Source organism: Leptidea sinapis, chromosome 24 (genome assembly GCF_905404315.1).
Source record: "Leptidea sinapis chromosome 24, ilLepSina1.1, whole genome shotgun sequence".
In the NCBI taxonomy this organism is placed as follows: domain Eukaryota; kingdom Metazoa; phylum Arthropoda; class Insecta; order Lepidoptera; family Pieridae; genus Leptidea; species Leptidea sinapis.
Window position 1 is genome coordinate 5,482,743 of NC_066288.1, and position 15,778 is coordinate 5,498,520.

The 15,778-nt window shown below is 36.0% G+C and overlaps 1 protein-coding gene and 1 long non-coding RNA gene across 7 annotated transcripts in view; one reads left to right on the plus strand and one right to left on the minus strand.

Annotated features, from left to right (window-relative positions):
• LOC126971714 (uncharacterized) overlaps nucleotides 1-6,858 on the plus strand; it is a 23,797-nt gene extending 16,939 nt beyond the window's left edge. Inside the window, exons 11-13 of the long non-coding RNA XR_007730966.1 lie at nucleotides 2,174-2,294; nucleotides 3,657-3,784; nucleotides 4,414-6,858. This is a non-coding gene — a long non-coding RNA (uncharacterized LOC126971714). The remainder of the gene's footprint in view (nucleotides 1-2,173; nucleotides 2,295-3,656; nucleotides 3,785-4,413) is intronic.
• The window catches only part of LOC126971668 (TLC domain-containing protein 5-like), a 17,857-nt gene extending 2,135 nt beyond the window's left edge, over nucleotides 1-15,722 (minus strand). Inside the window, exons 1-6 of one of the 6 annotated variants that reach the window (XR_007730934.1) lie at nucleotides 15,380-15,722; nucleotides 14,996-15,224; nucleotides 13,299-13,536; nucleotides 10,939-11,015; nucleotides 9,847-10,014; nucleotides 8,362-8,892 (exon numbers count right to left, since the gene is read on the minus strand). Coding sequence is in view for 4 of the 6 variants with exons in the window: in XM_050818051.1 (XP_050674008.1) it covers nucleotides 8,358-8,496; nucleotides 10,939-11,015; nucleotides 13,299-13,536; nucleotides 14,996-15,224; nucleotides 15,380-15,593 (897 nt within the window). In the remaining 2 variants the exon portion in view is untranslated. Of the gene's footprint in view, nucleotides 1-7,993; nucleotides 8,893-9,846; nucleotides 10,015-10,938; nucleotides 11,016-11,583; nucleotides 11,730-12,870; nucleotides 13,030-13,298; nucleotides 13,537-14,995; nucleotides 15,225-15,379 lie in introns of those variants that run through there. The other 5 variants (XR_007730935.1, XM_050818051.1, XM_050818053.1 and 2 more) reach the window with 5 other exon arrangements.
• Nucleotides 15,723-15,778: the final 56 nt, after the last annotated feature.

Here is a 15,778-nt window from a genome sequence, read left to right on the forward strand (position 1 = left end):
CCTCCTCGAGCTCTGATTACAGCTTCGAGCCGGTTTGGCATACTGAACACTAGGTTTCGGAGCCGATGTTGGGGAATATTCTCCCATTCTATCTACCAGGGCCTGCTTTAGTGCCCCGAGGGTGAGGTGGTGGTCTGTGATTTCTGAAGAGCCTCCCAAGCTCAACCCAGGCGTGTTCAATCGGGTTGAGATCAGGACTTCTTGATGGCCAAGCCATCACGTTGATACCGTCCTCCTGAATATACTCTTGTACGATATGAGCCGTGTGTAGCCGGGCATTATCATGCATCAGCATCGATCCATCCCCCATATTTGCTAAATACGGCCCTGCATACTCATTGAGAATTTCTTAAGCATATCTTTCCCCAGTGAGGGTGCCTTTTCTATGGCTACTAGCTCTGTGCGACCTTCTAAAGATATGCCAGCCCATACATGTACACTGCCTCCACCGTATTGGACTCTTTCTGAGATGCAGGCTTGAAGGTATCGCTCACCAGGTCGCCTGTAAACACTTCGCCTTCTATCAGAAGTGTAAAGGAAGAATCGAGACTCATCTGCAAACAAAATTCTTGACTATTCTTCTTCATCCCACTGCATGTGTTCACGGGCGTATCGCAGTCTCGCTACTTGATACTGTCTCTCGAGTTTTGGGCCACTCGCTGGTCTTCGGGGTTTCAAATTTGCTTCAGCAAGTCTTCTTCTCACTGTACTGTCACTAATGTAGTCCCTCCGGGTCTGAAGTAGCTGTTGCTGGACTTCAACTGCATTTTGGTGGCGATTTCTTAACACAGTGGAAATAATATAACGATCTTCTCGGGCACTGGTACACCTGGGTCTGCCATTACAAGGTCTCCTCAGGTGGTGTCCAGTCTCTTCGTAACTTCGTTTTACCTTCTGGACAGTTCGTACCGTCACACCCACCATTCTTGCAGTGCGACGCATACTGATGCCTAGTTCCAGGAAAGCTATGATCCTAGCACGTTCTTCAACTGAAAGAGGCATGATAAATAAATGTTATGTGGTTTTTAGCATAAATTTTTAGTACAATTTGTTTAGCTTCAACTTTGTGAATAGTAAAAGAACATTAATACATTTCATGTTTTCATGTTTTGTCACACTTAAACACACAAGCAGATACACAAGCACATTAATACTTCAAGTTTTTGTACAATCAGCGTCAAAAAGATATCTCGTCATTGTTTAATGTAATTTTTTGAGAGGTACCTACAAACTAATGTTTATTTTATATTATATTATTGAATTAAAGCTATGTAATGTGTATTAATGATACGTCATTAAAAATAAATAAAAATTCCAATATTGACAATCAAATATTTGTATGCCGATATATTGGCGAATTGTGCTGTACACCAATTAATTGTTAACAACTATGTTACCACGATTCATACAAATAAATCATTTCATTTCATTTCATTTCATGTCACCCAGTGTATTCAAAAACATGGCAACACCTATGGTTACCATATACTTATAGTGTCATCCAAAGTAACTAGTCCAATATAAATGTTATAAACATAGCATAGATTCAAAGCACCAAATATATCGCTAGACACTAAGTGTTCATTAAATTAATTAAAATATGGATACATTTATGGAAAATTAACTTTCGCTGAATCCCCGTTTTTATATAAAAACAACAATTTTGATTTTCCTCCGACGTGTCCCCCATCGTTCAGAAATCAGATAAAAATAATAGTTTAAAATGAATAACTAATTAGAATTTTTATATCTTTCTAACTTTCTGAGGAGGTAAAAAATAAACTTCCTTAAAACACGACTAACACTTAAAAAATAGGATTCCTTTTGTTTGTTTTAAGTTTATTTTATACAAAAGTTAAGGTCTTTTATTTATCGATTGAGGCAGTACGAAGTCTGCCGGGTCAGCTAGTAATATATATATATATATATATATGTAGGTATATAGCTCTGTACCATTACTCTGATTTTAGAAGCTATGATTATAATGCAACCCGAAGCTACTGCTTAATGCTATGTGGCTAATATTAATTACAAAATATATTTATACATCAAACTTATGCATCTTCTAACACGCGTACTACACACGTTCTTCAAAAGAAATGCATTTTAATTTATATCAGAATTAGGGCCAGTTCAGATAGGTGTATTAATTGTGAATTGTGTGTTCGGTCAGGCGAGAAGCCGTTCTCGTGCGACGTGTGCGGGCGCCGCTTCACCTCGTGTTCGACGCTCAACGCGCACGCACACACGCACACAAAGCACAACATGTGCGAGTGTCCGACCTGCGGAAAGAAGTACGTATATCGATATTACCCGGCCTCTAACATCGAGAAGATGCGGAATGAGAATAGTGCAATAGGGCACTACAGCCTCGAGAGACTTCCAAATGTAAGTTGACTTGAGCAAGGGGAAGAAACAGCGGATAACTTTTGGAATTCGCCCGAGCAGTCCGGCTGAGTTTTAAGCGCTGTTGGCATGTTAATAAAAACGGCGCATGAAAGCCAGCGAAAAGTCTTCCATCTCTTTAACTCTCCTAGCATACGTACTCTTTCTCTTCGTCTTTTGTTCGTTATAATGTGGTCCCGGCATTAATGGCATACATTTGCTTTATTTATAGCACATTGACAGTGGGTAAAAGACCTTTTTTTTTAATGAAAATAAGGGACGAGGCAAGCAGGGCGTTTAGCAGATGGTGATAGATACCCTGCCCATTACAATGAATTGCCACTCAGGATTGTTGAAAAACCCAAAAATCTGAGGGGTACTTACAACAACTGCGGTCGTCACCTTGAGACATAAGATCTTAAGTCTCATCTCTCTCTCAGACGTAAAGGCTGAGCATAGTCTATGTCTGCTCTAAAGATCTCATTGGGACATAATACAGAATGATCAAGAAAAACGACACAACTTTGCTTTTCTATTGCGGAAACTTTTAGTAGGCACTTTTCCTCTGTCTTGGGTGTAACTTAATTTTCAATAACTAATTTCGCATACTTTTCGGATTCAAATGTCAGACGATGTTTAGAGATTTTAGGAGGAGGACAAACGCGCATAAGTGTCTCCTGTTGGTAAGTGATCACCGCCGCCTATACATCGAGCGCTTCTTCGCTGCTCTGCGGGGTTCGGACGAATACGACAAACACGATTGTGCCAGATTTGGCCATATTTTAGTCTAGAAATAATTTTTCCCACAATTCTACACCGTTTTCTGCTAGAAATATAATGAAGTGATATTTGCCAAGACTCCCCGTCCGCCCTAAGTGAGATTGGAAATATTTAGCTTGATAGTGATTATGCACCTGGTAATAAATGAAACAAAACTGGACACTAATTGTTTTTCAAAGGAAATTACTGGGCACTAGTAATTTCTTTGCCCGGCGCGTATTTGGTATAGCGGGAAAATATCTACTTTATTCTGAGGTTGCCAAATAATGAGAACAGTACAAGCAATATTTGGAGTAAACTCTATCAATTAAATTTTTTAATATTAAAAATGTGCAGAAAAATTCTGGAAATTTCCACCTATGCGCTAAACCTTTTTGTGTGTTTTAGTAAATACGTAAATAGGGCTCAAAATAGTAGGCACTTTTTCAGTTTTTAATATTTTTTTATTATTATTGAAAATAAATGCACATTCCGTATTTGCCATGGCTCAGGTTGAACAGGTCAAGTCTCCCCGGCCACATGCGCCGACACTCCAGCAAAAAGCCGTTTGAATGCTGCATCTGCAAGAAGAGGTTCGTCACGGCTTCCAGACTGCGAGAGCATTCATACGAACATACCGGTTAGTAAATATTATTTTACAATTGGCACTAACAGCCGATTGAATATCCAATCTCTAGATTAAGATTATCTAGAATCCAATAATTCATGTTATACATAAATCTGCATTTCAATATGGTAATGTTAATTTCCAACTCCATAATTATAGAAAGCACTTATCAGTCATATTCATACAAAAAACACCAATACGTCATCTCATAGATGGATTGGAAATGTACTTTCTATAGATCACAATGTGTTTTTGGATTTCGAATTCATATTATGTGCGTTTTTTACGTAGTACATATGTTATAGTAACTAACCACATAGACGTTTCTGACAACTATTTTAAATTTTAAAACAGATGTTTTTGTATATTTTCTGGGATCCTTTTCTAGGAACATATTTCGCCAAACAAGACTTAAGTGCTCTACATATTATGACATAATGATTGCCTTATGACTATGTTTACTTGTAAACGTGCAAAATGAACTGAAAAATTGAAATTTTATAGTAAACATGCAAAATACTAACTTTTAGTACTGAAGAAACATCTTTGTGAAATTTACTGTCAACTAGAAAACTTATGATCCAGTATTGGCTAGATTTTAGTCTATTATCATTTACGATTTTTATTTATTACGATTACAGGTGAAAGGCCATACGAATGTGCAGACTGCTCGATTAGATACAAAAAGAAGTATCATTTAGCGAGGCACTTGAAAAGTCACGAGAAGAACAGAGAGAAAAAACAAGGTAGTCATAGAAGAGAAGAGCATAACGGTGTTTATATGAAAGACGGAGAAGAGGATGAATCAAATGAAGAACAATACGATGATAGTGCTACATTACAAATAGCAGAAGATGTTCCTATGGATGTGTCACAGGAGCTGATACTTAATGATGACGGTAGTGTGAAAACTGAAGTGGTAGTGGACGATTACGGATTGAATGATGAAAATACAGTATATGTGAATAATATAAGTGATTATGTGAATGGTGAAGCTCTGAATGGTCTTAATTTGGTGGTTGGTGAACAAATGTCTACTGCGCTAGTGCGCGGTGGTGGCATGCAATTGCGTAATTTGAATCGGAATATTGTAAGGATTAAATCAGGTCAGGAACTGAAAATTAATCGAGTCACAAGCAGGCGCAGCGAATATATCTTACCTTAATATGTATAAATTACGTGAAACGTTTGTCCGCGATAGACTCCTAAACTGATGAACGGATTTTAATGGGGATTACTTCATCGAGTGCAGTTTAGTCCAACTTGAGAGATAGGGTAGTTTTTATTTGGATTTGAGACCCATAATTATTTTCAAGTCCAATATTTGTTTTGTATGGACATATTTTCTACGAGAGAAATTATTGACGCATGGTTTGACAGTTATGCTGTGAAACAATTTCATTATAACAATCAATGATATTATATACAATAAAGAGGTAGATATCGCACTAGCGCGCGCAAAATGTTGCCAAATTCAGACAATTGTCGTAATTTCATTTAGTCGGCTAATAGCAGCGAGCTAAGCGGAACGTTTTCGTGCCGTGGCAGTAATAATCTAAAATGCCAACCTGTGTGTTAAGAAAATGTATAAACTATGTTTGCAAGATATATAAGAGTGAAGGTATTTCATACCATAAGAAATTATATAAAAGAACGTCGTATTTGTATTTTATCACGATTTTATTTCTTATTTACTAATAAATCTCGAATTATTAACGTGGTGGTTCGAGCAAGATAGAGAATGCTGCAGCGCGACAAGGACGAATAGTATGAGTCAAAGATTAATCAACCAGAAGTGAAATCGTAGGCAGAATACATAGCGTTCGTAACCGCTTGATTGTGGAACTTGAGTTTTCTTGTTAGTTAGTGAACGTTTTTCTTAAATAATATTATGAAGATTACAATAAGTTCTGGCTTTCAAAGTCTTATAATAAAGGTGGTATAGAATGAGATTAGTAATAGCAGGCTATTTGATATTTTATTAGTACTTAATCTTGGAATGTATGTAACGTACCAGGAGGTCTACTAGAAAAATGGACACATTTGGAACTATACGATAATACTCCGAATATACCGCAACTACCCTGTCTGCTGCGGGATGATATAGGTAGTATATTTTAGGAAAATTTAGAAAATGATGTAAAAAAGGCGTTGTTGCAGTGAATGTATATCAAACTACAAAAACAAGTTTTAGGGTAGGTAGCGGCCGTAGAAAGTAAGTGCTATTTGCTTGCATAGGAGTTTTTTCAGTAACACTGCCCTTTCGGTATATCCCTTGCTAACTGCAGATTCTTCTGCAGTTTGCAAGGGAGTGCAGCGTGCTTTCTATGGATCATTTTCTGTTTCTCCCATTATCTTATTGTAATAAACCCTCAACAAAAATACATTCATAAATAATATAATATACAAGACATAATAATTCTAAACTTAAAACTTTTAGGGAGCCGTCGTTTAGTCAAATTGTAAAAATGGAACCCTTACTGTTAATACATTTCGGTTTTGTTTTGATATGTCTGTATGTTTTTTATTATTTTATGTACAAATAATTTATATCGTCCATATGGCTATATATTATAATCAATGTTATTTTTTTTAAATCAATAACACCTAATTTACCGAATTTAAATGTAGTTTTACTACTTTATAACTTTTATTACATGAACTCATGAATTAATCGTATATTAGGCATAAATCACGGTGTACGGTAAAAAATCATATCTGGTGAATGATTCTGTGTTTTTGCTATGCAAATACGAAGCAATTAGAAAATTTGACTTATCTCTTTTTCACTTGCGATAATTGCATTTAGTATCCTTCTTTGACGTGTAATAGTAATGTAGTGTGCTATTGCAATGTTAAATTATTCATGTGTGCGTTTGTGTATCATTTACAAACACCGAATGTTGTCTAGGTAACCTATCTATACTTATAAATATCATTGATAACAATAGGAAGCATATTTTACGAAATAATTCTTGATGTTATGAAATATTATTGACTAATTCATAAAAAATCAGTATTTTATTTATAATGTACAGAACGACGTCTGTCGTGTCAGCTAGTAAAATATATGTAATTTAATTGTGTGTGCTTGTTTTATTTTCACAACAGGTCTTATAACGCGGTCTTCTATGTTCGATACGATTGCTTTGGAAACCTTGATAAGCTTAGCAACAGCATATTGATATTTTGACACACTTATACACCAATTATCTTGCCCCAAAACTAGGAATGGAAACTATGAAAAAACTAAACAACCCCAAAATATGTAGCAAGGCTTGGAAATGGATTTAAATTTAACGGTTATTACCAGTTTAAAACGTTTTCGTTCGGCGTTTTAACGTTATGGGCATTAAGACTTTATATGATAGACAAGAACGAGTAGAATGTACGGTCTTTTCCTGTATTCTTGTGAAACCAATATTAAAGTAAATATCACAAAATAAAAAATGTGCTCTGAAAATTCTGTGCTCTACTTTGGAAAAAAACTGTTCTAAACCTTTACAAAGAACAAAAATAATTAAATTTTGGTTAAAAGGTAGACCAAATCCGCAATAAAAATTCTGTATCGGTTAAAATTATTCTTCGGTTTCCAAGCCTCGATATGCACTAGGTCTGACAAGGAAGATGACTTGAATGCCAAAAACGTAATCAATTATGTATTACACATGGCGTTAGAAGGTACCCATTGGCCATTGACCATAGAAATCTAGAACTAGGTGACACAGTGACTTATGGACCAGCGTCTATTAGTCTTTAGTCTATTAGTCGCGACTTAAGTCAAGATTTAGTATTAGTGCCCGGGCAATTAATTTAATGCACGGGCATTAGGCGGCCAGGTCGCTGCGGCCAACTATTTCTTCGGTGACATATGCAAGTGCGCGCACTAGGCGACCAGTGGCCAGCAGAAACATCGCGACTCAACACGCGGCCAGTTAGCTGCCGCGACCAACGAGATTCACCATTTGAGATCAGTGTGCGCGCACTAGTCGCAGCGGCCACACGTGTTTTGTGAATACAGGATGTTCGAAACGGAGAGATTCATTATCGAAATTCAAAACGGAGAAGCTCTATGGATTCGTCGGATGATTATTCGAATAAAAATTTCAAAAGGCAATTATGGTTGGAGCTGACTGATATATTTGGTGGGGAAAATTTGGAAGAAAACTTGGTAAATATTTTCAATTGTGTTTTTATTATTATTATATGAAAATACCTAATACTATTTAGTTATGATGTGAAAGCCAGTCTGTCTTGCCACGGAAGCTTTCTCGCATTAATAAAGTAATCTGCGAATTGATTCCTGTATTGAACTGATGTTCTATTAGCTCTTACATTTTGTGCAGAAGGTATATCATTAATGGTACTTTGTATATGCAACGTATCTTCAAATCTGTATCCATCGTTTGATCGCACGATATTATGGAGAACGCAACATGCTTGGACTATAATAATTGCAAAGTTTGTTACTACATTGATAGGACGATGAAAAAATTCTTCATTTGTTCGACAATATCCCAAAAGTACACTCTATATAACGACGTGCACGAGATAGCCTGTAGTTAAAAATTTTCTTTTTGTTGTCTTAATTTCTCCCAGGATATGGTCTCATGTTTTCTGTTAGCGGGAATGCTTCATCGCCAACAAGAACAAATGGCATGGATGGACCATTTTCTTCTATAGGTGTCCCACGCGGTACATTCAGATGACCATCCATAAGTTTTCTGTAGAATATTGACTCTTTAAAAATGTTTGAATCACTGCATTTGCCATAGGCTCCTACATCTATATAAATGAATTTATAATCTGCATCACATATCGCAAGCAATACAAGTGAGAAATAGTTTTTGTAATTAAAATATAGTGAACCGGAATGCGCAGGTTTTATTAATTCAATATGTTTTCCGTCAATGGCTCCAATGCAGTTAGGAAATTGTGCATTTTGTTTAAATCCTTCTGCCACTTCTAACCATTTTGGCTCATGTGGTTCAGGAAACGCAATGTGTTTCATAAGCTGCCATATTTTAATACAAACATCATACACAATTTCCCGCGCTGTGGTGTGACCTATTCGAAAGTTATGACTTATTTCTGCAAATGAACACCCACTTGCTAAATATCTGAAACAAAAAAAAATTGTTGCAGGATTAAGTCTTCAAAAGAAATGGAAAAATATAAGAGACACCTTTACGAGAGAGTTAAGAAGACGCAAGGGCGCCAAAAGCGGTTCAGCTGCTAAGCGTAAATCAGCTTATATTTACTTTGATCAATTACAATTTTTAATGCCAACCTTAGAAATTAATGAGACCAGTGCAAGTTTATCAGAAACGACGCCGGAAGAAAACGATAATCAAACAAATGAGTTGACTGATACTCCTGAAAATACTCACAAAAAAAAAAAGAAAAAAAAACTCACAGCGAAGACTGCACTTCACGACAAGTGGATAAGCTTACAGCAGTGTTAGAGCAGAGCATTAAAGCTCGACAAGGAGATAGTATTCAAGATTATGATAAAATGTTTGCGTTATCTTTATTAAGTGGATATAAACAAATACCAGAACTATTAAAATCAAAAGCACAAATTGAATTGATTCAGGTAATAGATAAATATAAATGCAATCCTCAATTTACTGGCTATGAATTTCCAAATACTTCTTTTGAACATAGTCAAGGTCATACAGGCTATTACACCCGGCCAAGAACGGAAAATTACTCTCAACCAAATCCATCTACATTGGAATATTCCCAAATTATATATCAACGTCAAGAAAGTCAACCTCGTCCATCTTCTTCCTACTCCACAGCTTCTAGCGACCTTACTTTCCCTCACTCAAATGAATCTGAAGCTTCGGGTTTCATTGAACTGTTTCCGAATGATTAAATGTTTTGGATTGTTTTATTTGTATCTTTTTATTAAGCAATAATAAATATTATCTAAACCTTTTTAATTGTTTATCATTTCATTAAATACAATAGTTATACAATATGATGATACCATACTGTACAAAAATCGCACGTTGGAATACCAAGGATTGCGGGTTCGATTTTTTAAAAATATAAAAAAAATATATTACCTCAAAGTTATAACCAATTTTTCTTCAGCAGAGATGCACTCCCGAAATGGGCTGAATCCAGTAATATGTGGTTTTACAACATTCAAGATCTCGTAAAAAGTTTTTTAGACAAAAGTTTTTTCTCAATTCTCATATAGTTAAAAAATTTATCTTCATATTGCAATACGTCTGGAAAGTATGTATGATATATTCCTTTTGTAAGCCTATTCCGTAACAATGGGTGAATCCAAAATTTGTTTTTTGTTCTTTTTTTCTTTCGCTTTTGTAATAATAAAATCAGTGCAACAATAATTCCTTCTTCGACGTCCATTTCTGTGAACTCAACTGACAAAATGTGGTCGCTACGTGGTCGCAGATGAATCGCAGCTACGGCGGCCAGGTCATGCGGTTTGGTCGCGCGACCTGGCCGCCTAATGCGCGGGGGCACTTAATCATAGCGGCGAAGTGAAACAACGCGGAAATATGGTGTGATTATAAGGAGGTATCATAGGTATTCATCGGTAAGTAAGTCAAGTTTTAACTAAAATGCTGTTTTTTTAATAAAATGTTTGGCGATCATTTTTCGCTTCTTAATTTATTCTTACTGCCGTCATATTGCGCACCACAAGTCCCTCAATATCTGGAGCGTTTCAAGTTTGCGCAGTCATGTCATGTATGTACGAGTATGTGTAGCCTGCAGTATTTTTATGGCTTTCTTCTGGACACTTTCTAGTAGGTTTATATTTTTATAAAAAGGCCTCCATACCTGAAAACCATATTCAAAGAGTGGCCTAAAATGGGACTTCAATGAATTTTTGAAATTCTTCCTCTGAAAGGACCTTCCTAGTTCTTGTCATCAAATATCTATCAAATCAAATCTAACAAAAAGAATAAAAAACAAACTCTCGTCTATTTAGAAGTTTGTTTTTTTAAATTGCAGTGATAATATGCTCAGCCCACTTTAAATCAAAATATATTAAACACACCCTTGTGTTGTCTTTGAAGGTTTACTCAGGTTATGATATTTCCCCCCAGGTTAGCCACTCTAGGATTATTACTGTCAAGGTGAAGAATATTGTAATTGTTATATCTATTTAAATAGTGATGACTTACGGTACGCAGACGTGGTCGCTAACTATGGGCCTTATCACAAAGCTCATGCAATGGGGAGGGCCATGCTCGGAGTTTCCCTGCCAGATCGAATCAGAAATGAGTACATCCGTAGGAGAACCAAAGTTACTAACATAACCCAAATGATTGCGAAACTGAAGTGGCAGTGGGCAGGGCACATAGTTCGACGGACAGGTGGTCGTTGGGGCAGTAAAGTCCTCGAATGGCGACCACGTACCGGAGGACTGTTGGTAGGCCCCCCACAAGATGGACCGACGATCTGGTCAAGATCGCCGGAATCCGTTGGATGAGGGCAGCGCAGGACCGATAGTCGTGGAATTCTTTGGAAGAGGCCTTCGCCCAGCAGTGGACGTCTTCCGGCTGATGATGATGAATATTGTTGGCCGGGTTCAGTTTGATTATCCGGTCTTTGGTTCAGTTCTGAATGTGGTCCATGTCATCTTAAAGTTGCCCAGAGTGTATGAGTGGGTTGGACAAAACTTATCATTTTATGCAAAGAAAGGAGATAGGGATAAAGGGAAAATCAGTTATGTATATGTACCAAAAAGGCATGCATGGACTAATCCTTGAGGTAATAAATAAATTTATGTTATAACGGACACGTTAATGACAGAAAAAACAACAAAAAAATGTTAAAATAATTTAGGTTTATTGGGAAGAATTACGGGCGACAAATGTATGAAAAGTATTATAAGAAAATTAAACGTTGAAATCCACAAGTTCCACTCGTGACTTATTGATCCGATCGCTTCAAGAAACCCTTTAAACTCTTCCTGAAAAATATTGTTTATTTTTACTTTTATTACTCAAAAAGGTGTCATGGTATTGCTGTGTGGCTCCGTGATTCATTCAAATTGAAATTTTATAAAATAATTTTATTTTCAAAATAGGCTAGAAAATCATTTAATTAATAAATAAGTCACAAACTACTCATTCTAAATAGTGTGCCCGAGACCTGAGAAGAACGGGCGCAAGAAACTCAGCGGGCTTTTTATTTCATAAAAATATCGTTACAATGTAATATCGTACAATAAACATTTATAATTAAATTATTAAGCTGTGGTCCATGACGTACCTACTTATTTAACCGATTTCAAAAACGAAGGTTCTCTTTTCTTAAAGGATAGGTTAGGTTCAAAAATGGAGGGTCCATTTTTGAACCTATTAATTTGAAAATATTTAATTTTATTTATTTCATTTTAAACGTAAGTAATTCCCAGGATAGTCCTTTTGCAGAAATTATTAAATACTGGGAATCTTAAGTGTAATTGAGGGAACGCTTCAAATATTTGACTTTATCTCTACAAAATATTGTAGTTACTATTTATTTTTTACTTTTTAGTAATGTACATTTCTTGTATATGAATTTTTTTATTGAAGAAGATCAAGATATTGAAAACCCCAAAAATTCTGAGCGGCACTACCTTGAGACATAAGATGTCAAGTCTCATTTGCCCAGTAATTTCATTAGCTAGGGCGCTCTTCAAACTGAAACACAGTAATGCTTACACATAACTGCTTCACGCTAGTAAAAGGCGCCGTTGTGGTTCCCTTAATCTAGCCGGCATCCTTTGCAAAGAGGCCTCCCATTTCATTCGAGTGTCTTAACAATAAATATGGCAGGGTTTTGTTCTGTTGATTAAAACAATAGGAAAAAATAGATTTTATAGCACTAGTTCTCATACCAAGCGTTAAGAGGTTTGAGAGACAGAAGGACAACGAAGTCATAATTATGTACATGATTTTTTAATACCTATAATGGTATGGAACCCTATAAATTAAATTAAAAAATTATGTATCAATGTCCATTTTCAATACTGAACTATTTAGTAAGTTTCGTAAGTAAAGCATCGATCAAAAGTAGTTATTTACTACTTTTAAGTGTAGGTAAATCTAAAACTGAAGAATTAAAACTTAAGTTGAACCATTTAATAAATAACAGCAATGGAAATTAAACATAAATAAAAAAGTAAGGAATATGATATTATCTTGTTTAGTTACTTAAAGTGTCTTAAATCACCACTGTCCATTTAATACTAATCCAATTTCTTCAAGAATCCCTTTAAATTCTTCCTGAAAAAATTTTGTTTTTACTAATTTGAAATGGGCACAATACGATTGACCAGCAGGCACCTCTAGAATATAAAAAATCTGGGTCGAGCTATTTAGACCTAAAATTTACAGATTGAACATTACTGAATCACTACTAAATACTACAATATAAAAAATTTACAGTTGGGTTTAGGATTCATTCGACTTTATATAATTAAACACTGCAACCTTGAAACATCTTTGATTTCACTAAATTAAATATTTCTGCATACTTATAACTATATACTTACAATTTTAGTCTTATATTTATAAGCCACGTAGCCAATTATTTGAAATATGAAGATAAGGGACACCACGTAAAACGCCAGAGTTATCATCTTTTCGTCCATGTCAAACATTTCGGAGTGAAGAATGTTGTAAGTTAAATATGTGCCCAGTACCCCACGTAGGAACAGAAATAAAAGCAAATATACTCCTTCTATTACGTAGTACAAAATACTGTTTGTGTATCCTTCTGATTTCATGAACCTGTTGGATTTATTACATTTTTAAATACGATTCTTTGTCTAAGTTCATAATTCCTACCGAAACTTACAACTTGTTTTACTGCACTGTGTACTTCAAGCTGTGACGGCACTATTAACTAAACGGTACAGCTAGCAAAATAGTTACCTACATTAATACTGAGGTCTCAAAATTTTGAGCGATTGCCAATTGCGCGATCATCTGAAAGGCAAAGCCAATTTGCCTTGGAAGTAGTTAAGCGTCATATATAGAGCTAGGCAATACTTTAAGCCGACCTTCAGAGTGCTTTATAAAACGCATTTGCGGCTACATTTAGAGTAATGCTATCATCTCTGGTCTGGTGCATCCCAGTATCAACTCGAACCCCTTTGACCCTGTGCAGAACAGATGTTTCGATTCCTGCTACCGAATTCCCACAACATGCCACAAATTTCGATATCCTCATCTCAAGGATCGTCTCCCACGTACTACTAAACTATTGAATGAGCTTTCATATTTTAGTTGCGCGGTATTTTTTTAGAGACAAGCAGGACGTTCAGTTGATAGTAATTTATACGCCCTGCCCATTACAATGCCATGCCGCTCAGGATTATTATAAAACACAAAATATCTCAGCGGCACTACAATTGCACTCATCACTTTGATAAATAAGATGTTAAGTCTCATTTGCCAAGTATTTTAACTAGCTACGGCGCCCTTCAGACCGAAATACGTAACTGCTTCACGGCAGAAATAGGCGCCGTTGTGGTACCCATAATCTAGCCGGCATCCTATGCAAAGGAGCCTCCCACTGGTAATTATTCTGGTATTGTTGTCATAGGCGGCGGCGAGTTAGATATCTGAGGAACATCTGTCATTCACTCTAGCGACCGGTATAAAAAAAATACAAAAAATAAATAATTCATTCTATTAATCCAAAAAAATCACTGCTCACTACGTAAGGGACGACTGTCATCTTATATTATACCTAGGTTGCATTGCAAATTTGTAACGCCCGGAGCGTATATTGAGGGACTTGTGTAACAATGGTGTGCAAATGGACGGCTTAATAGTTTGTGTAAAAGCGAGTCAATATTATTTTTAATATTAATACGAGTAATTAAGAATCTCATAGTGAAAAATGATCTTATCTTTCACACACACGCGCTATCTTTCACAGTATAAAGGAAAACCAATGTAATGTAATATATTAATTGGTATACTTGGAGATTGTGGAAATGCTTCCGCGGTTAGATGTACTGAATTACACCATTTTACTCGCTGGTGGTCTAGAAGATCATGACATGTTTAACGCGACTACTTCACTTTTCGTGTTGCCATATTTAGATGTCCATGTACATATCCCTTTATGGAAGTGTTGGGGGCTTGCTTGCATTGCATGAGCTGTTTAACTTTCAAGCATCATTGATAATGAATAATTATTATACTTGTTGATGTAAAAAAAAGAAATAGGTAAACATACCATCTAGTTTGCAACAGAGGATTCGTAACTTCCATCAGAGCCATTGTACACGGGAAGGTACATCCAGTATTCTCCTTGCTCATGTATATATCTATAGCGATTAGGGCGCATATGTGGTGACACAGCATGACGTAGCTATCCGACCAATATACTAGGCACCACAGCAGGTCGAATGCGAAGTAACCCCATGACCAAAGCATGAGAGCGTACTGCCCTAATGTTATTTTATCTAAATGTAAATAGTTTAATTAATATTGTTTATTCTTCATTTATATTTAGCACACTCGTTCAATACATTTTATAATATGTAGTCATAGGGCAAAAGAAATCAATTAAAAAAGTAATCTTCATGTATAACATTTACGATAAAATAAATACATTTACCTGTAAAACGATCTGCAGTTAAGTTTAACGCATCACATTGCCACAGAGCAATTATTGAGGCCACACTCCCATGAACCATCGTCACGGCCCTGGAATACCATTCAGGGGTTTTCCCTGGTCTTAGCCCAACGCATAATATATAAGACCAACTCCAACAAACAAAGGAGGTCAGTTTCAAAAGCGTTGCAATGGACACTTCGGGCCTAAAAACCATTTTGGTGTTGTACTTTTGATTAATAAATCCTAGAGATTACATGATGCTTAGGATATATTTTTAAAAAGATTTATGAGAGGCTATTGTTTTGATGACACAGTTTGAGGGTTATCTGTTGTATACAACTTAGAATGCAAAGACTTGTGCCATTTGACACAAGCCAAAATTGGGTCATAAATTCTAGA